Source organism: Ahaetulla prasina, chromosome 10 (genome assembly GCF_028640845.1).
Source record: "Ahaetulla prasina isolate Xishuangbanna chromosome 10, ASM2864084v1, whole genome shotgun sequence".
Taxonomy (NCBI): Eukaryota; Metazoa; Chordata; class Lepidosauria; order Squamata; family Colubridae; genus Ahaetulla; species Ahaetulla prasina.
This window is the reverse complement of record NC_080548.1, coordinates 20,597,929-20,618,875: the sequence shown is the minus strand read 5'-3', so window position 1 is coordinate 20,618,875 and position 20,947 is coordinate 20,597,929. Positions and strand designations below refer to the sequence as shown.

General features: G+C 44.7%; 1 protein-coding gene across 2 annotated transcripts in view; it reads right to left on the bottom strand.

Annotated features, from left to right (window-relative positions):
• Window positions 1–20,947, bottom strand: part of HIVEP3 (HIVEP zinc finger 3) — a 258,006-nt gene that overhangs the window by 49,501 nt on the left and 187,558 nt on the right. Inside the window, exons 4-6 of one of the 2 annotated variants that reach the window (XM_058195714.1) lie at window positions 20,272–20,351; window positions 16,789–16,921; window positions 3,325–9,088 (exon numbers count right to left, since the gene is read on the bottom strand). In XM_058195714.1, coding sequence (XP_058051697.1) covers window positions 3,325–8,412 — 5,088 coding nt within the window. In that variant the 5' untranslated portion in view covers window positions 8,413–9,088; window positions 16,789–16,921; window positions 20,272–20,351. The remainder of the gene's footprint in view (window positions 1–3,324; window positions 9,089–16,788; window positions 16,922–20,271; window positions 20,352–20,947) is intronic. The other variant, XM_058195715.1, reaches the window with a different exon arrangement.

Sequence of the window (20,947 nt, the reverse complement as noted above, 5' to 3'; positions counted from 1 at the left end):
CAACGAATAGAGACTAGGTTGTGTCATAACTACATTTTTGAGCTGTACTCCCAGGGTTCCAACCATTGGTTACATTGTGAGCTGCTGTCAGTTGTGTTTCCTCAATTTCTAAAGCAGGGGTTGGGAACCATTGACCCTTTTAGGACTTGCAGACTTCAATTCCCAGAATTCCTGAGCTCAGGAATTCTGGGAGTTGAAGTCCACAAGTCCTAAAAGGGCCATGGTTCCCTACTCCTGTTCTAAACAGACACAGGATGTTCATCTTCTGCTAAAGGTTTTGAAATGATCCATTCTGGAGCATAGAAATACCAATCATAAAATAAATAATAAAAAGGAAAAAAAATCTAGTATTACTAGATGAGACAGGACAATTATTTACGTTTTGAGAAGAAGCAATGGTTGGAAACTAATCAAAGAGAGAAGCAACCTAGAACTAAGAAGAAATTTTCTGACAGTTAGAACAATGAATCAGCAGAACAACTTGCCTCCAGAAGTTGTGTATCCTCCAACACTGGAAGTTTTTAAGAAGAGATTGGATAACCATTTGTCTGAAGTGGTGTAGGGTTTCCTGCCTAAGCAGCGGGTTGGCTAGAACAGGGGTCTCCAACCTTGGCAACTTTATGACTTGTGGACTTCAACTTCCAGAATTCCTCAGTCAGCTTTGTAGGCTGAGGAATTCTGGAAGTTGAAGTCCACAAGTCTTAAAGTTGCCAAGGTTGGAGACCCCTGGACTAGAAGACCTCCAAGGTCCCTTCCAATTCTCTTATTCTATTCTATTCTATTCTATTCTATTCTATTCTATTCTATTCTATTCTATTCTATTCTATTCTATTCTACTCTACTCTACTCTACTCTACTCTACTCTACTCTACTCTATTCTATTCTATCTCAACCACATATAAAAGTAATTTGAAATCTCATGAACAACATTCCTAGAATTAATTAGCCCTCATCTATGGATTTGGGACTAAATCCTCCGCAGCAGCGTATTGCAACTCTTAAGAATGGACAGAACCCAGTGATATGTTTTTTTTTAATTGGATATGATTTCTCTTTGGGAATAAAGGCGCAAACTTGTCTCTCTTCTCAGACTTTGGCGTTCTGCTAGGAATGAGAAGTGGTTTGGGCGAGGAAGGCACACGGGAGCGCAAAGTCCCATTGTGCTACCAAAAAAATCTGATGTGATGCTCCATTCCATCCATTATCATATAACCAGCCAATGAGAAGGCAAAAAAAAAAAAGAACAAACACGCAACCCGTGCCGAGGAATCTCTGCAGTCAGTTTGATAATTGTTTTAACAGGACAGAAGAGGAAGGAGGTTATATGTGACTGGAATTACTTTCCAAAAACATGAATCTGGTTTTCATCTAATTTTTTTTTTAAAAGTCTGCTTTCCAAGTTAAGCAGTCTGACTTGACAATCACCCCAACATTATGCCAAAAAGCACCCTCTTTGACCCTGCAGGTGTTTCTGAGTCTGCAGCCTCCTTTTCATCTCGGAGCTGACTGCTTCGTGTTGTCTTTCAGCCCAAAACACTAAAGCTTTTCTCCAGGGTAAACATGAGATGCTATGATTTTCATACAACTCTGTTAAGATGTTACGCTTACTCCTCTGCTAAGCCACATGCAGTCTTGGAGCCAGACTCCACCATCATCATACCTCAAAGCATTTTCAAGACCTTAAATATCCCACCAAGCTCCTGCGATGGGATGTGCAGTGAAAATATTATAACATTAAAACGATCTGCTCTTTCCTAAGTCTTATACAGCACATAAAATAATGTAAAGCACCATACTTTTTTACTTCTGCTTCTTTTGACAAGAAACCACTGTAGCAGTCATTTTAATTTAGCAGCCTTCCAAGGCTCATCAACCAAAGATTGTCACGTTCCAGACAAATGTAGTGAATCCCGCTGCCTGAAGAATAAAACTATAATAATTTCCAAGTTTGATCAGACATGACTAATTTCAAGGCCAAACTCCCCGTATAACTGGGTTGGGGGTTTTTTTGTTTTTGTTTTTTTTTTGCATGATTTCACTTTTTAGTGGAGCCCTCAACCACTTCAAGGTAGTTTCAATCAATGATCTGTCTGGCTTTGAATTGATTTAACTGCTAAAACATGTAATTGATTTTACATACTACACAAGAACAGTACAGCTTTCTCATTTTGTATAAGTTGCCATTTGCTTGGAGCGCCAGTTTTAGGGAGCCTTCTATGACTTCTATTACCAACTATTTGCAAGACCGCTGTGTGATAGCTTGCCTCCCAATAAACGGAACAAGACAACTCGCTGCGGGACAACTTGCCGCAGGACAATTGAAAAATTTAATGTAATTATTTAAAGTATATATTTTTTAATTTTTGTCATGTGCATTTCATTTTGTCCCTCTTCTTGCACCCTTTCATGATTTCATTCCACCATTTCTCTTATATTAGTGTAACCCTTGTCCTGCAGCGAGTTGGCCATGGTTAGGTCTCCTGCGGTGAGTTGGCCCTAGCAAGTTGGCCATGGTGAATTGTCACCGACGGCCCAATAAATGCATTGAACTGACTTCAGGAACAGCTGCATATATTTTCTCTGAACTGGGAGATACATTAGCTTGTCCAATTTTGTTGTGCGGAATAATAAAACTCACTAAGCTGAAAACTAGCAACTTAAACAGAGGATGCTTCCACACGCTGGTCACTCGTAGCGTTGGGAATAGACAGCGTACAAATGTCTCCGCACTCTGGTGGCTCCTTAGGAAGCAAGGCATTTAAATGCGATTTCCATGGCAAGAATCGGTTCTACGATTTGATCTGCGCAGCAAAGCCAACGAGGAGGTGCATCAGCAGCCCATCCCTTGGTCTGACTGCACATGATAAGGCTACAAAATGGATCAGGATGGCCTTCCCCCAAAGCAGAACCGTTCAAAACTGCTGATTTTACCCCTGTGAAGTTTCCTAATCGTTGGTACGTCTGAAAGTTGCAGCTCCAACGTATTCAGAGGCACCAGACTGGGGAACAACAGAAGAAAGCAGCTCTGTTGGAGAACCCAATACGCACAAGCGCATCACCTTTAACTACTTCGACACCAAGTTTATTTTAAGCCATGGAGTTGGGGCTCAAGAGCAATTTTCCTCCAACCTGGGGCTTTCCAAATACGTTGGGCCGGGAGCCTCCAAAACCTCTAGCCAGCATTGCTTTTGGGAGCCAGCGCTAGGAGCCATGACCCAACTCAGCTGGATAACATGCTGAGCCAGTTCTTTGAAGCCTGGCAGTCATGTTGTCCAACCCTTAAACAAACAGATGAGGGACAAAGGAAAAAATGATTTTCCTTACCTCTGACATTTTGGGGTTCCTGGAACTTGAGGGTACAAGCCTCCCTGTCTCTGGACGTGGAGCAGTAGCCATGGTGTAGGTCTCTTTGCTCACCTTTTGCTTGGAGCGTAGGAGCGAGAGGGCAGCTTTAGTAGATATACCAGGGAGGTTGGGATTATACAGACTAATGCACCAGCTGGCATACACCGAGGAACTGTGGTCAACTTGCTGGCTGTGATTTGGTTTTGTGTAATTTAAATAGCACCAACTGACATTAGTAGTTGTGTGGAGGCTGGGGAACAGAAGTACCTTCTTAACGTCTGCACTGTCCTGAGACTTCGTGGAGCTTTGAGCAACCTCGGAGGAACGTGCCGAGCTCGGAGGACTTGCCACCAAGGCTTCCGCTGGTTCTTTCAAATCCTCCTCCTTCACTTTCTCCGGAGCATGCTTGCTGCTCTCAGGCTTCTTTCCCACTGGCTGCTCACATTCCTTTCGGACTTCAAAGCCCGAGGGCTCAGATTGTGGCAAGACCAGGTTTAAGGCAGCCTGGCCTTTGGGGGATTCCGACTGTTCAGACAATATATCAGGGAGTGTTTCTGCCTTGGCTGCGGTTTGATCGCGTTTCTTCCTTTCCTCTATTACATTGGATGTCATCACTATTTCCAGCTTCTCTTCTGTCTCGGAGAACTCTTCTTCTTCTTCTTCTTCTTCCTTCACCCGTTTCTGCTGCTGTGTTTCCATGGTGAGCTCCAAACTCCCAGCTGGGGAAAGCATCCGCTTGCTTCCTCCGGCATTTGACGGGATCCCTTCGAGATCCAAGTCACTTTCAGACATGGGGCCCAGGGGAAAGTAGCCTTTCCTTTCTGATAGAGAAAACGGCAGCCGCAGGTACGGACTGTGGAGCAAGGTCTTCTGCTCCTCGGTGATCATTTGTGCCAAATCAAGACCGACGCTGTGAACGTCAGCCGTGCAGACCAGTGTACCCTTGGTCTGATAGTCCTCAAATTTTGGCAGTAATATTGAAGAGGCGCTACAGTGGGTCTGAGTGACTAAGATTTGGGAAAGAGTGGTATACATTGCACTGCCGTAGGATGGCATGTTCGCCTGAATGCGAACGGGGACAACCAGAGATACCACAGGCTCTGAACAGGCGGGTACCACCAACTGAGAAATGGAGATTGAGGCAGAAGGGCTGCTTGGCCGAGTTAAAATATGCAGTCGGCTCTCAGTGCCATAATCTATAGACGGGGAGAAGGTACGGCTGCCGATTTCAGGAGAGAGGCTGGATTTGAGATGGGGCAAGTGGGCACTGATGTCGCTTGGCAGCTGGAGAGCAAGCTGCGACTGAAGAGGCAGAAACAACGCAGAAGGGAGAGGCGAGGATCCTGGGTAATGCAAGGGCAAGATTGATGGGCTCTGCCTGATGACGATATCAGCTGGGTGCGACAGCAGCGGAGGGGCAAGATGTAACTGGCCTGGATGCAGCAAAGCGTCTTGGAGAGGAAGTGCCGCGCTCTGAAATAAGGAATGAGGGACGTGAGGGATGGCATATTGAGTGGAAAAGATGTCTGCCATGGTCTGAGTGGAGAAAAGCTCAACCGAATGCTCCAGAGGTGGCAAAAGGTGCTGGAATGGTAAAAGAGAGATTTGTGGGCCCATGTACTGTTTTTCATGGAGGGTTAAATGGGGGACAGGCGGATGGACCACTTGCAGAGCTTCAGTGTAGGGATATGTACATGAGGACTCAGGACAGTCTTTTGGCTGATCCTTGTGATCTGGGTACCCTCTGTGAGAAGAGAAAGAGGAGGAAGAGGAGGAGGAAGGTAGCTGTTGAGGGGGCAAGCTTGCAGCAGGAGACTGAGTTGAAGGTTGCACAGATTCCTCTGTCTCAGCTGCTCCTTTGGAGGCAGAGTCTGGCTCATGCTCTGGATGCCTGGAGAGAGAGGCCTGACGGACCAAAAAGCACTTTCTCCTCTCCGGTGGAGCAGCTGTTGTGGTTGGAGTTTGGGACGTAGAAGGAGACGAAGACAAGCTGCCGTAGTCGAAGGATTTGCTGCGAGTCTCCGACATTGGAGAGGAATGTGAGACATTGGGCGTCTGTTCAGAAGCAGACCTCCTCATTTCTCGGGAATGATGGTGATGGTGTTGGAGATGGGAACTTGGTACTGTCAACATGTGGGGGCCAAGGCCAAGAGGTTTACCATGGGATTCAGAGGACTGAGAAACAGTTTCCTCTCGCTCAAAGGAAGCTGAGTGACTAGAAGCGTGGGAGATACTGCTTTCCTGACTTGGGCTTCTGATGGACTCAAAGCTGGATTCTCCAGAAGACTGGGCCATTTCTGCTAGCCGTAGCCTCTTCTTTTTGGGTGGCAATTTCTCCGCAGGAAGTTGGGAGAGAGACTGGCTTCTCTGCGGCCATTGAAACGTCTCCATCTTTTCTGGCTCTTTTGGTGGAGGTTCTGGTTCCATTTCTGGCCGATCAGGTTCTTCAGTGACCAGAATCTCAGGGACTTGAATATTAGGTTGACGCACAAGCTTTGGTTGAAGAGAGTGAGTTGGTCGGCCAAGCTGGATCTCTGGTTGGGAGGCATAAGGCAAGAGTAGCTTTTCTTCTCCTTCTAAGCTACTCTGCTGTTCTATGGAATCAGACTTCTCAAAGGAACTTGTATGTTGGATGACCGAGATCTCCTTTGAGGTTGTTCTTCTCTCTTTGCTTTCTGGAATAAACAGGGGGTTTGCAGTCCTAGGATGAAAACTTGTACTAACATCGGAAAGAGGCACAGATTGAGTGGGATCCATTGCTGGCTTCCCAGACTTGGAAGTGAGGTTCAAGGCCACGTCACTGGATTTCAAACCAGTAAATTGAGTGGCTGGTCCACTTCTAGAAAAGGACGGTTCAGTCAACTCAAAAGCTGGTGGATCTTCATCATCACCAAGACTCTTTTCTTTCCGCCTCTTCCTCAGTGGAGTCAGTTCTAAACTGGTCCCCAGCTTGTAATGCATCACTTGTGGCCCTGGATCAGATTCCATCAACCCTTTCTCCATTTCGGACAAAGTATACGAACTGGAAGGATGAGGTTTGGAGATCTGAAGTTCTGAACAATAGTACTTCTTGTGGGCTTCGTAATTATCTCTTTTCTTGTACCGAGCACCACAGATGTTGCACTCGTACATAAACCCTTTTGCTTTGGTGCCCTTCCTTGACTTTTTGGTCAACTCACTCTCCTTGGTCTCGTGTTCTTCTTGAGGTCTGGAAAAGCTTTCTTTGCTTGTTGTGCCAACCTCTTCTGAGCTGTACTCCATTCCCAACGGTAGCTCAATAGCTGGCTGCCGTTTTAGCATCCGGGGGTGGGAAGACATCGGACTGCGGCTTAAGACCTCTGACTCAGCAACGTGATCATCGAAAGAATAGCTACCTCTAAAGGAGTGAGAAGAACTCACAGTGCAGACAGCTGAAGGCATAGAATGGCTTCTTAGAAGAGGCACTGTCTCTGTGGCACTGTGGGATTGTTGGAACGCTAACAAGGATGGTTCAGGCTTCATTTTTTCGACGTGGGATGTCAATGACTTTGATGGGTCTGGTTGGCTACTGGAACTAGGTTTGATGTCCAGCTGAAACGATTCTCTGTAAGAGCCAGGCTTCGGAGATTCGATACTGCTCCGTCTAGACAAAGAACTCCTTCTCGGTTTAACGCTATCAATTTCACTAGTATCAACAACCGCCTCGTTGATCGTGATCAGCTTGGTGATATGTTCAATAACCTGCGTCCGAGGCACAGACAAAGGAACGGCACTCAACTTTTCTTCGGACGATACCGGGGGAAATTCTTGGGCAGTGGTTGCAGCCAACATAGCAGTCCGCTGGCCTATCCTTCCACATTTGCCAAAAATGATTTCTGCATATGATTTCGCGTTCGTATTTGGTGGACTGATCTGTTGCTCTGCACTCTCTGATCTTGAGAAGTAGCCTGATTCGGTGCTTCCTTTACTGCCGGGACTAAGGAAAGCCTGTTCCTCGATAACTTTCTTCCGCTCGCTTAGACGGAGGGCGAGCTTTTGTTTGATAGTGTGTGTTTCTTCCGATTTATGACTTTGGGCGAGGTCTGGTGATGGCTCTACAAAAGCGCTGCTGTCATCAAGGGATTGCGACAAGCTAGAATGGGGGAAAGAAGAGCTTTCTTGGCTTGAACCTTGGCTTCCTGCCCCGTACAACATGGTTTGCTTTCGCCTGGTTGATAGTTCCAAGAAATGGCCTGGGGTGCTTCTGGTCTCCTCTTCAGAATCTGTGCTTTCTCCTTCTGTAGGCTCTTCAAATTCCTCCCCACCCATCTTCTCCACCTCCAAGCTGGAAGGGTACAATTCTGTAGCAGTCCCTGACGATAATCCAGCTTTGATGCGATGGGCGTGAGATTTTCGGTGCTTGTACAAGTTGCTTTTGGTTTTGAAGGAAAAGCCACAGGGAACACATGGATAGGGTCTCTCACCTGTGTGGGATCGGATGTGTTTCTGGAGAACGCTTGGTTTGGCACAAGGCCGGCTACAGTACTGGCAAATGTATTTGCCTGGCTTCTGTGGCTTCTTTTCCTTCTTGTGTCCTTCTTCAGATGGTTTCAAAGAAACCTGCAAGCTACGAGGGATGTAGACCTTTCGAACAGGGGTCTTGTCCTCTTCCGTAGAAACCGAAGAGCAGGATGGTAAGATCTGACCGTGACTGGAAGGGAGCGCAGAAGAAGGAAATGAGCCAGAAGGAACTGATCTTGCTGGATCGACAAGCTGCCATGTAGGGCCTTCAAGAATGTGCTCTTGCTTTCGGGGAGGCCTGTATGCTGGCGACAACGAGTGCTGTTGAAGTTGGGCCATGTGGGATGGATGCTCGAAGGATGAATGCTTGGGTTGAGCTTGTCCCGTCTTCTCCTGAGTCGCCTCCTCCCTGGAAAAACGTTGCTGGGGTGCAACATCATGGAGGGGAGAGCCTGGCAGCAGAGCAGAGCTGCTTGGATAGGGAGTCATGGAGGAGACGCTGCTTTGAAAAGCTTCTCCTTTCACCAGCCTCTTCCTTGGAGCCTCGTCCCCCTTTTTTGTGCTCCTCTTGCTTTGTTCAGGATCCATGGCCTTTGAAAGGGGGAGCAGGAGAGGGGGGCGGCTTGGAAATGCTATTTCAGGAAAGTGTCACCAGGCTTCATTTACAGCAAAGGGAGGTCTCCCCTGTAGGTTTCCTGCTTGGCTTGCATCGGAGATGAAAGCAGAGCTGCCCAAGGGCCGCTGTAGATTCAAGATTTCAAAGTGTCACAAGTTGCTATTTGATTCAGGGGTGGGGGGAAATCCTGAAGTAATAGGGGAAAAGAGGGTTGGGGGGCGGGGATGCGGGTCAACAGAGTTCACACTGGTAAAGCATGACAAACTACTTCAAAGCAGGAAAAACTGTCCAAAAGTTGCAATCCAAATATTTTCCTTGCGAATTGTGCTGAAGGTTTAAACCGAGCCATTGCAGTGCCGTTGGACCGTGGCAAGTCTTCAAAGACAAGAAGACAAGCCCAGGAAGGGCCTCCTGTTCTTTTCTCAGGCAAACCTTTGTAAACTCCAGGCTCCTGGGTTCATCTTGCAACCATCCCTCTTCTGTGTCTTTCCTTGGCTTGGGGAGAGGAGCGGGGGGGGAAAAGAAAAACCATACACGGCAGGCCACAGCTTTGTCTTTGTGAGCACGTGCGTGCGATTCTCTCTTTTGGTCTTCCGGCTCTTCCACTTTGATGTTCAGAGGCCTTGGAAGATGTTACCACTCACCTTTCTGAAACGACAACAAAGAGAGAGACACATTCATTTACTGCCATTCCCAGTTCTCCTACTTTAAGCTGTCAAAAAGGCAGAGATTTGAGTCCTTTTCAGGTAGTCAGCTGGACATGTGACAGACCAGACTTGGAGGAGGGAAAGAGCTGCCTAGAGAAGCCACCTCCTTCAGGGGTGAAATGCTCCCAGTTCAGACCGGATCACCCGATCCGGTAGCGATGGCGGCAGGTGGTTCGGAGAACCAGTAGCAAAAATCCCTTCCCCCCCCCCATGCTCAGCTGAACCACGCGATCATCAGAGGTTTTTCTTTTTACTTTTAAAAGCATTTTTTCTTTGGCTGAAAAAATGCTTTTAAAAGTTAAAAAAAATTCTCTGATGATCGCGCGGCTCCGCTGGGATCATCAGAGCCTTTTAAAAGCATTTTTTCTACAACCTCTGTGGCTGAAGAGGTTGTAAAAAATGCTTTTAAAAGACTCTGACGATCCCAGCTAAGTTGCCTGATCGTCAGAGGCTTTTTTTTTCTTTTAAAGGCAAAAAAAATGCTTTTAAAAGAAAAGAAAAGCCTCTGACGATCAGGCAACTCAGCTGGGATCACAGAGCCTTTTAAAAGCATTTTTTTACAATCTCATTCGCTAAAGTGGTTGTAAAAAAAGTGTTTTTAAAAGTAAAAAAAAATAAGTTGGCCACACCCACCCAGTCGCATTACCCTCCCCCACCAAGCCATGCCCACAGAACCAGCAGTAACAAATTTTACATTTCACTACTGCATTCCTTTCTGACTTTCATGCATTCTGTTGGAGGTCTCCACTCCTGAAAGAAATAGAGTATATTTACGTTTTGCTTGGACTCAAGGACGTCTCACTGCATCTAGGACCTTGAAAAACAACACTTCCCAGTCTGTGCAGAAGACCGTCCTCACATTCATGGAAACTCAACCACAGCGATATGGAGGTCAACAGAAATTAAAGAGTGGGATTGAACACGAGACCTTGTTCTCTACTCTGGCTGTGGGAGATAGGTTGGCAGCTAGTTCCCAGGGCAGAATGCCAAAAACATCAACAATGAACAGCTAGCTACCTTGCACAAATCTGCAAAGAAAGGCTCAGCAAATGGGTGAAAAGGACAGAAGCTCTGGGTTTAAATTGCATATGTTATCTGAAGGAATTGCACCTTCATTTTGTTAAGAGGGTCATCAACTGTCTCTATTTTAAAGATAATCCTCCAACAACTGGTCATTTTCAACCACCATCCATTACGTTTTTTTGCCAGGTTCGGCCATAAAATGCCCATTCAGATAAATAGGTTTGTTTAATGACTATGGCATTCATTTAATGACTGCTGTGGGGGGGTGGGAGCTAGAAATTTACTTCTGGTACTTGTGTCCGCAATGACTTATAACTGTAATTATGGTCATACCTGTATTTAGCCATATAAGTATCTAAAAATAATACAGTCAAAATCTTAGCCAAATGTAAGCCAAGGGAGTCTGACATTTAACTGGAGTTTGATTCCAACTTTTGAGGCATAGGACAGTGTGGGAATCCAATTCGTGTAATTTGTTGCTTTGGGGATGAAGATGTATAGGTGCACCTTCAAACTTGAAGGTATGATCCAAATTACACAAATCAAAACAGACTCAAAATCAGATTTTCTAACAATTTTTCTAAGGCAGCCGTCTCCCAACCTTCCCAGATGAGCACACGTGTACAGCTCCACTTGCATGAGTGGTGGGCACACACACACACACACACACACAAATGGGGCTTTGCACACACGCGCACTTGCCTGCTACTTGTGCAAATAGAGCTGTGCACACGTGCAAATGCTTCCCAACACTTCTTTTGCAGCCAGGTTCTGAACAGACCACAGCCCGATGTAGAAGAACACCTGTTCTAAGGTGTTTGAAAGCCAGGGTGAGTGCTCGGGGTGACTGAAACTAGTAGCAAGATGGGTAGGGATTTTCTTCTCTGGAAAGGTAGCGAGCAATCATTAATTTCTCCTTGAACTTCAGCAATACAACCAGGGGTGGGCTTCAAAAATTTTAGCAAGGGGTTCTCTGCCCAGTTGCTGGGTGGGCGTGGCCATGGTGGGTGTGGCCTGCACCACGACGGGTATGTGTGTGTGTGAGTTTTGCCCTCCCTGACCTCCGGAGGCTTTCTTTGAGCCTCTGGGAGGGCGAAACGGCCTCCCCAGGCTCTGGAGGCCCTCTGGAGGGCAGAAACGGGCCTGTTTCCAGCCTTGCAGAACTTCCAGTAGGCCCATTTTTCACCCTCCCTGAGCCTCTGCATGCGGCTTGCACTTACCTGCACCCAAAACAGGCTGCGTGGAGACTCCTGGGAGAGGAGGGGTAGGCGGGGCCAGCCAGGAGTGGGAGTTCTCCAAACTGCACAGAATCTTAGCTAGAGGTTCTCCCGAACCCCTGCGAACACCCACACAGCCCACCCCTGAATATAACTACTGCTCAGATTTCCCCCAGCTTTTTGCATTTTTTAAAAGTTGTGCATGGTAGTTGCGTTCATACAATTAGATCTGTATACCAAAATCAGGAATTATCCCACCGAAACCAACAAATGGGGTTCCTGGATATGCATGTAAAGTATCCAGTTCCTTGGCTGCAGTTTAAGTAGACATCCCGGAGTTCCATTGTTACTGATACTTGTTGATGTTATTATTTAAAATAAAAGCACCCTAAACCAATAAACACAGCAGCAGATGTACTCCAGAAAGCATGTGTAGCCAAGATGACCCCAATTTGTCACCATAACAACATATTGCATTTGATTTAATAAAATTAAACTCAATTTTTTTTTTCCTCCTCCTTGCAGCAGCTGCAAACTGAGTGACTTAATAAGGTTTGGTACTTGCATTTATCAGGGAAAGAAAATGTGTTTGTCTGCTTAACATTAGAAATCTCGGCCAACAGAGGAAGAAGCTGATGTTCTTTGGGACTTGCATAAAGGAACACAAGGAGGGGGAGGGGGCAGAAAACTGCATGGAAGATCTCCAAAAACAGTAAGACGCAGAAAATATCTCATCAAGTCTTACGATGCCAACCTTCTAGAGCCACTGCAGGCATAATCAGAAAGTCCTGCTTTTCGGGAACAAGGACAGAAGCTCTGGGTTTAAATTGCATATGTTATCTGAAGGAATTGCACCTTCATTTTGTTAAGAGGGTCATCAACTGTCTCTATTTTAAAGATAATCCTCCAACGACTGGTCATTTTCAACCACCATCCATTACGTTTTTTGGCCAGGTTCGGCCATAAAATGCCCATTCAGATAAATAGGTTTGTTTAATAACTATGGCATTCATTTAATGACTGCTGTGGGGGGGTGGGAGCTAGAAATTTACTTCTGGTACTTGTGACCGCAATGACTTACAACTGTAATTATGGTCATACCTGTATTTAGCCATATAAGTATCTAAAAATAATACAGTCAAAATCTCAGCCAAATGTAAGCCAAGGGAGTCTGACATTTAACTGGAGTTTGATTCCTACAAAAGTAACTTTTGAGGCATAGGACAGTGTGGGAATCCAATTCGTGTAATTTGTTGCTTTGGGGATGAAGATGTATAGGTGCACCTTCAAACTTGAAGGTATGATCCAAATTACACAAATCAAAACAGACTCAAAATCAGATTTTCTAACAATTTTTCTAAGGCAGCCATCTCCCAACCTTCCCAGATGAGCACACGTGTACAGCTCCATTTGCATGAGTGGCGGGCACACACACACACACACACACACAAATGGGGCTTTGCACACACGTGCACTTGCCTGCTACTTGTGCAAATAGAGCTGTGCACACGTGCAAATGCTTCCCAACACTTCTTTTGCAGCCAGGTTCTGAACAGACCACAGCCCGATGTAGAAGAACACCTGTTCTAAGGTGTTTGAAAGCCAGGGTGAGTGCTCGGGGTGACTGAAACTAGTAGCAAGATGGGTAGGGATTTTCTTCTCTGGAAGGGTAGCGAGCAATCATTAATTTCTCCTTGAACTTCAGCAATACAACCAGGGGTGGGCTTCAAAAATTTTAGCAAGGGGTTCTCTGCCCAGTTGCTGGGTGGGCGTGGCCATGGTGGGTGTGGCCTGCACCACGGCGTGTGTGTGTGTGAGAGAGAGAGAGAGAGAGAGAGAGAGAGAGAGAGAGAGAGAGTTTTGCCCTCCCTGACCTCCGGAGGCTTTCTTTGAGCCTCTGGGAGGGCGAAACGGCCTCCCCAGGCTCTGGAGGCCCTCTGGAGGGCAGAAACGGGCCTGTTTCCAGCCTTGCAGAACTTCCAGTAGGCCCATTTTTCACCCTCCCCAAGCCTCTGCATGCGGCTTGCACTTACCTGCACCCAAAACAGGCTGCGTGGAGACTCCTGGGAGGGGAGGGGTAGGCAGGGCCAGCCAGGAGTGGGAGTTCTCCAAACTGCACAGAATCTTAGCTAGAGGTTCTCCCGAACCCCTGCGAACACCCCCGCAGCCCACCCCTGAATATAACTACTGCTCAGATTTCCCCCAGCTTTTTGCATTTTTTAAAAGTTGTGCATGGTAGTTGCGTTCATACAATTAGATCTGTATACCAAAATCAGGAATTATCCCACCGAAACCAACAAATGGGGTTCCTGGATATGCATGTAAAGTATCCAGTTCCTTGGCTGCAGTTTAAGTAGACATCCCGGAGTTCCATTGTTACTGATACTTGTTGATGTTATTATTTAAAATAAAAGCACCCTAAACCAATAAACACAGCAGCAGATGTACTCCAGAAAGCATGTGTAGCCAAGATGACCCCAATTTGTCACCATAACAACATATTGCATTTGATTTAATAAAATTAAACTCAATTTTTTTTCCCTCCTCCTTGCAGCAGCTGCAAACTGAGTGACTTAATAAGGTTTGGTACTTGCATTTATCAGGGAAAGAAAATGTGTTTGTCTGCTTAACATTAGAAATCTCGGCCAACAGAGGAAGAAGCTGATGTTCTTTGGGACTTGCATAAAGGAACACAAGGAGGGGGAGGGGGCAGAAAACTGCATGGAAGATCTCCAAAAACAGTAAGACGCAGAAAATATCTCATCAAGTCTTACGATGCCAACCTTCTAGAGCCACTGCAGGCATAATCAGAAAGTCCTGCTTTTCGGGAACAAAGAAAGATGACTTCTCTTAAAGCAAATTCTTGACGCACCAGTAGCCATTTCAGGTTTCGGTCTGCAGTATTTTCAAAACTTTCTGCTGATGCTGGCATTTAAACCTGCCACTTCTGCGGCAAGAGGTTTCTGCGGCCACTCCTTCTGGACATTCTTGGTTTTTTCTTTTGAAGATGTTTCGCTTTTCATCCAAGAAGCTTCTTCAGCTCTGACTGGACGGTAGTGGGGAATGGAAGGATTTACATTCCTTTTAGGCAGCTGGTCATTTGCATCCCTTTTAGAGGGTTGTTGAAGCACTTGGAGGTTTATCTGTGGGTCACTTGAGTAGTATAGAATAACCGAGTTGGAAGGGACCTTGGAGGTCTTCTAGTCTAATCCCCTGCTTAGGCAGGAAACCCTACGCTACTTCAGACAAATGGTTATTCAACATCATCTTAAAAATTTCCAGTGTTGGAGCATTCACAACTTCTGAAGGCAAGTTGTTCCACTGATTAATTGTTCTCACTGTCAGAAAATTTCTCCTTAGTTCTAAGTTGCTTCTCTCCTTGATTAGTTTTCACCCATTGCTTCTTGTTCTACCCTCAGGTGCTTTGGGGAATAGCTTGACTCCCTCTTCTTTGGGGCAGCCCCTGAGATACTGGAACACTGCTATCTTGTCTCCCTAGTCCTTCTTTTCATTAAACTAGACATACCCAGTTCCGTTCTTCATATGTTCTAGCCTCCAGTCCCCTAATCATTTTTGTTGTTCTTCTCTACACTCTTTCTACAGTCTCAATGTCTTTTTTACATCGTGGCGACCAAAACTGGATGCAGTAATACTTCTGGTTCCTGTAGTCTGCAATTTTTTCTCTGGAAATCCATTCCTACTCCCACACCGTTCAAAGGGTGTTCATCCCAAATGGACCCTGAGGACACAGATACACTTCCAAGTGCTTCAAGGACCTTCTAGAAGTATGCAAATGATCAGCTGCCTGCAAGGAATATAAATACTTCCATTCCCCACTATCCTGTCAAGAGCTGAAAAAGCTTCTTGGATGAGAGGCGAAACATCTTCAAAAGAACAAACAAGAAAGTCCAGTTGCCTCCTGAAAAAGCACCTTTGGGACAACCATGACCTGGATGACTGAGAAACTCTACAGACTTTTGTGCTAAGTATAGTTCCTATATAGACTAGGTGGGTTTTTTCTTTAAAGTAAGCTAAAAACAACAATAGCAATCCAGTAATAATATTTAAATAAGTTTGTATATTGGTTAAAATTCTGTCAAATGCAGACTGAAAATGTGATGCCCACCATCCATCAAAACCGAGCATCAGTCTTATCAGATCTGTAGACTCCAGACAACACGCAGCAATCAGCTGGGGCAATTGCAAAGAGACGGATGGTCTCAGGAAGTGGAGATAAAACATACTTTAATGGTACAACAAGTGTTTGTTGTTCAATCGTTGTAACTTGACTATTTACAACCCCATGGACCATAGCACGCCAGGCCACCCTGTCTTCCAATGTCTCCCAGAGCTTGCCCAAATTCACATCCTTTGCTTCGATGACGCTATCTAACCATCTCATCCTTTGCTACCTCCTTCTCCTTTTGCCTTCAATCTTTCCCAACATCAGGGTCTGTTCCAATCAGTCCTCTCTTCTCATTAGGTGGACAAAGCATAACTATACATCGTTACACATGTATAACTATGGGCTAATGCTGCAGTAGTCTCTAAAATCAATGGGATTCAGTTGGTTCGGACCGGTTTAGGCCAACCGGATGCTAATTTTACATCTGGTTTGCTGAACTGGTAGTTGCAAGGACTGGCTGGCCCCACCCACCTCTCCCACCCCACTCCGCCCCTCCCAGGAGTCTCCATCTGGCCCATTTTGGATGCCAGGTAAATGTAGCACCCACATGAGGGTCTGGAAGGGTGAAACCTAGGTCTCCTGAAAGTTCCAGAAGTCTGGAAACAGGCCCATTTCTGGCCTCCAGAGCCCGGGGGAGGCTGTTTTTGCCTTCTCGGAGGCTCAAGGAAAGCCTCCAGAGCCTGGGGAGGGCGAAAAATGGGCCTCCTGGAAGTTCTGGAAGGCCACAAATGGGCCAATTTCCAGCCTCCAGAGAGCTTCCGGAGCCTGGGGTAGGCTATTACCATGGCCACACCCATCCAGAAACCAGGCAAAGAACTGGTTACTAAAATTTTTGAATCCCACTCCTGAGCATGTCCTCCCCTTTTAACAGCAATGAAATAGGGGAGCCTTCTGATAGCAGAAGAAAACTTGCTTTAATTTAATGCCAAATCCCAGGGTGGGTGGGTGGAGAAGCACCCCAAAAGGCAGAGGGAAGACACCAAAACTTCTATCTCTGTCTCATCTGTGCAGACATCCCAGCCACATCACCTCTGGCCCTCAGCAACAGAAAGACTAATAATTGTACGCAGTACTCACAGTTAAGGATTGAATGCAAATGTCAGAGGTATAATTCAGGACAAGCAATGTGAATGATGTGAAAGACATAATACGCCCTCAGGCTGAGAGAGAGAGTGGGCAGGCACAATGGTAGAACAGATAGGCAAATCATCTAACCTTGATTTAAAGGCAACTTTCTTTGTTCTGAAAATGATGGCTTCTAATCATTTCTCCGAAGCAACTGCCAGTCGGTGTGCTAGGATGTGTCACCGATAGAAGCTCCATGGATAAATCTGTAAACCCATTCTCTCTACCAAACGAAAAACAACAACAACAACAACAACAAAAAGATTGGTGTACAGAAAAGGAGGAAAAAAATTGACCCACGTATCGAATAAATTTAACATTAAACATACAGAATCCATCCCACCCCACCCGGTTGGATGCTGGGAAAAAAGAAAAGAAAAAATGATAACTTCTTCTCCCATTTGCATACAAATATAACTATTATAAGCTATATAACAAAGCTTATGTTGCTGTTAGTGCTGGACCAGGGGTGAAATCCAGCAGGTTCTGACAGATTCTGGAGAACCAATAGCGGAAATTTTGAGTAGTTTGGGGAACCGGCAAATACCACCTCTGGCTGGCCCCAGAGTGGGGTAGGAATGGAGATTTTGCAATATCCTTCCACCAGGAGTGGGGAGGGAGTGGAGATTTTGCAGTATCCTTCCCCTGCCATGCCCACCAAGCCACACCACGCCCACCAAGCCACGCCCACAGAACCGGTAGTAAAAAAAAAATGGATTTCACCACTGTGCCTGACGTATGCTTTTTCATTCGTTTGTTTTTGTATTTTACTTTTTATGATGAAACAAAATAAATATATATTTTTTTTAAAAAAATGTCAAAAGCCTGTGCTAGGTTGCTTGCTTTTAACAAACCGCAGGCAGTTTGCCGAGACCAGCTTATGGGGCCTTTTGTCCCTTACGACAGGGATCCCCAACCCCTCAGGCCAAAGCTTGTTCAAAACTGGGCTGTGGAAGTGACGGCCGAGCGCAGCAGGTCCATTTGTGCAAGCGGCGGATGTCGTGCCCGCCACTCACGTAAATGGAGCCGCACGCTTGCGTGGAACCATCCTCCCACCACCACCACCCCACCCTGGTCCACAAAGCCGGAAAGGTCAGAGGCCGCTGCCTTACGAGTCCCCTCATTTCTCTCACGTTGCTTTGAATTGTAAGTCTACCACACTTGAAAGGCCTCAGGCTGTGGACGACAAAAGCAGACTTTCTTTTGATCAGAACTGGTAGAATAGCACCCTGCTTCTAAAAGCCCATCATCTCAGCTTGCCATTTTTATTTTTATTTTTCAGTGGAAAGGTACGCTCTTCTTAAAAAAGCACCAGTGCTATCACCAACCCTTTATAAAATATGGTGCCAAATTTTCAAAGGACAGTTCTGAGGAACACTGGCAATCGCAGGCATGAAGGTATACAGGTGTGACTTGCCTACAACACACACGTACTGTTGTTTGAATCCCACACATATTTCAGATAGAATTGGGAACGTTCACTTTGGCCTACCCTCCGTCTTTTGTTACTACAACTATACCATAAGCGTCTCCTCGCTATACAGGTAGTTCTTGACTTACAATAGCTTGTTTAGTAACCGTTCGAAGTTAAAACAGCACTGAGTACATGACCATTTGTCACCTTTACAACTACTGCAACAACCCCATGGTCGTGGGACAAAATTCAGGTGCAACTGACAACTGACTAAATATGACAGTTATGGTCAGCGGTGGGTTTCACATATTCATATCACCGGTTCACCGTGCACACACACGGTCACTTTGCATGTGCATGTCCTCCGCGCATGCACCCAGCCTTCCACGCATGCGCCCGGTCTCAAAAAGGTAGCTAACTAGGACGGCATCACGCCAGGGTTGCCGCTACCGGTTCGCCCGAACCGGTATGAACCAGCTGAATACCACCTCTGGTTGTGGTGTCCCAGGATCATGGGAACATCTTTTGTGACCTTCAGACAAGCAAAGTCAATGGGGAAGCCAGATTTGCTTAACAACCGTGTTACTAACTTAATAACTGCAGTGGTTCACTTAACACCTGGGGCAAAAAAGGTCATAAAATGGGGCAAAATTCATTTAACAACTGTCTTGCTTAGCAACACAAACGTTGGGCTTAATTGTGGTCATATATCGAGGACCACTGTATTGAGATCTGCCGATTTTTTTCAGCAGGCTTTGTTGCTTTTCTTTTAATTCTTGTTTGACAAGAGCAAAGAGGTAAATACTATTGCTACCTCCTTACTATAAAAATAGACCCAGGTAGGAGGAATTGTGTGTGTGTGAGTGAAAGGCACAACTTGGCTTTTCAGTTTTTCCTTTGTTTTGGTTTCCCACTTATTAAGGAAATGCTGTTTGTTCTTCAACTGATGAGAGAATTGAGCAAAAATGGACTTCTTGTTTTTTACAAATAAGGGAATATGCATTGTGGGGTGTTTTTTTTTATCCCAGTTAGATTGAGTGGGGACTCTGAATGCAACAAAACCTCTGAATACAACAAAATACCTTATGCCACCAGACTTGAAATCTTGGGTTTAGAAAACTTAGAACTCCGCCGCCTTCGACAGGACCTGTGTTTAACTCATAGAATCATCTATTGCAATGTCCTTCCTGTTAAAGACTACTTCAGCTTCAATCACAACAATACAAGAGCAAACATTAAACTTAATGTGAACCGCTCCAATCTTGATTGCAGAAAATATGACTTCTGTAACAGATTTGTTAATGCTTGGAATGCACTACCTGACTCTGTGGTCTCTTCTCAAAATCCCCAAAGCTTTAACCAAAAACTGTCTACTATTGACCTCACCCCATTCCTAAGGGGCATGCATAAGAGCACAAATGTGCCTACCGTTCCGGTCCTATTGTTTCCTTTCATTATAGCCAATTAATATAGTTATTACATACTTATGCTTATATATATATATGTGCTTATATATTATATAGTTACTTTCATGCTTATGCTTATATATACTGTTGTGACAAAATAAATAAATAAATAAATAAATAAATAAATAAATAAATAAATAAATAAATAAATAAATAAATAAATTTTTAAAAAATTGAAATACAAAGTGAAAATAATCCACTAACAACAGAGCAGTGGATTTCTTATGGATCACTTCTAAACGTCTTTTTCTAAACCACAATGTCCAAGACACTATTGTCAATATTAGTCAGAAAAATCACCTTTTTAGTGCCCTAACAAGTTTTTTGAGAAAAGATCTAAAATTAGCTACTTTTGCTTTTGCAGGTTCTAATGGACTTATTCGGCATTAAAATAACCCTTTCCAAAATTTATTTATTTATTTGTGTGTGTGTGTGTGTGTGTGTGTGTGTGTGTTTTTGAAACACTGGGCCTGTGAGGATGTTCTACGTGTACCGAAATTAAGAGAAAGGATGTCGGTAAAATTCATTGAACAGATTAAGCATATTTCAACAAACATCTCTACAGAACAAAAATCCTGATTTCCAACTTTAAGACAAGTACAATGTGTGTGTGTGTGTATGTCATACACACAGAGACGCATCCCAACACACACACCTGCTCCACCTAATGGCAAGAGAATGGGGAATACTTACAACAAAATTGATCTTCAGTGGCTCTAATGGTGTTTGTGCTTCTTTTTTTAAAATGATTTTTGCCCAGGGCTTAATTCAACCTGTAAAACAACAAAAACAACATGCTCATCAGAGAAATGTGTTTCAAATAAAAATAGCATTTAACAATGTGAACAAGATCTGGAGCTCAAATTAAACACCTTATCCAGAAACAAACACAAGACACAGCTTTGAGGCTAAGAGTTGGCTTATTTCACATTATACTTTTTGGAATCCATAAAGACTCAGGGTTTTTTTGTTTTTTTTTTTACCTTGGGGTCAGGATGACGGCTAGAAATTGGGTATGATGAAATTCATCCCATAAAATTTATGACTGAGACTCAGTTTTGGCAGGAAGATTTGGATTTTTTTTAAAAAAAAAACATTTCCCACATATTTCTCTACGTAAGATTGCCCATGATAGGAGCCACAAAGTGTTTTAACTGAGAGACATTGAGACCAGGAAAAATAGAATAGAATAGAATAGAATAGAATTTTATTGGCCAAGTGTGATTGGACACACAAGGAATTTGTCTTGGTGCATATGCTCTCAGTGTACATAAAAGAACAGATATGTTCATCAAGGTACAACATTTACAACACAATTGATGATCAATATATCAATATAAATCATAAGGATTGCCAGCAACAAGTTATA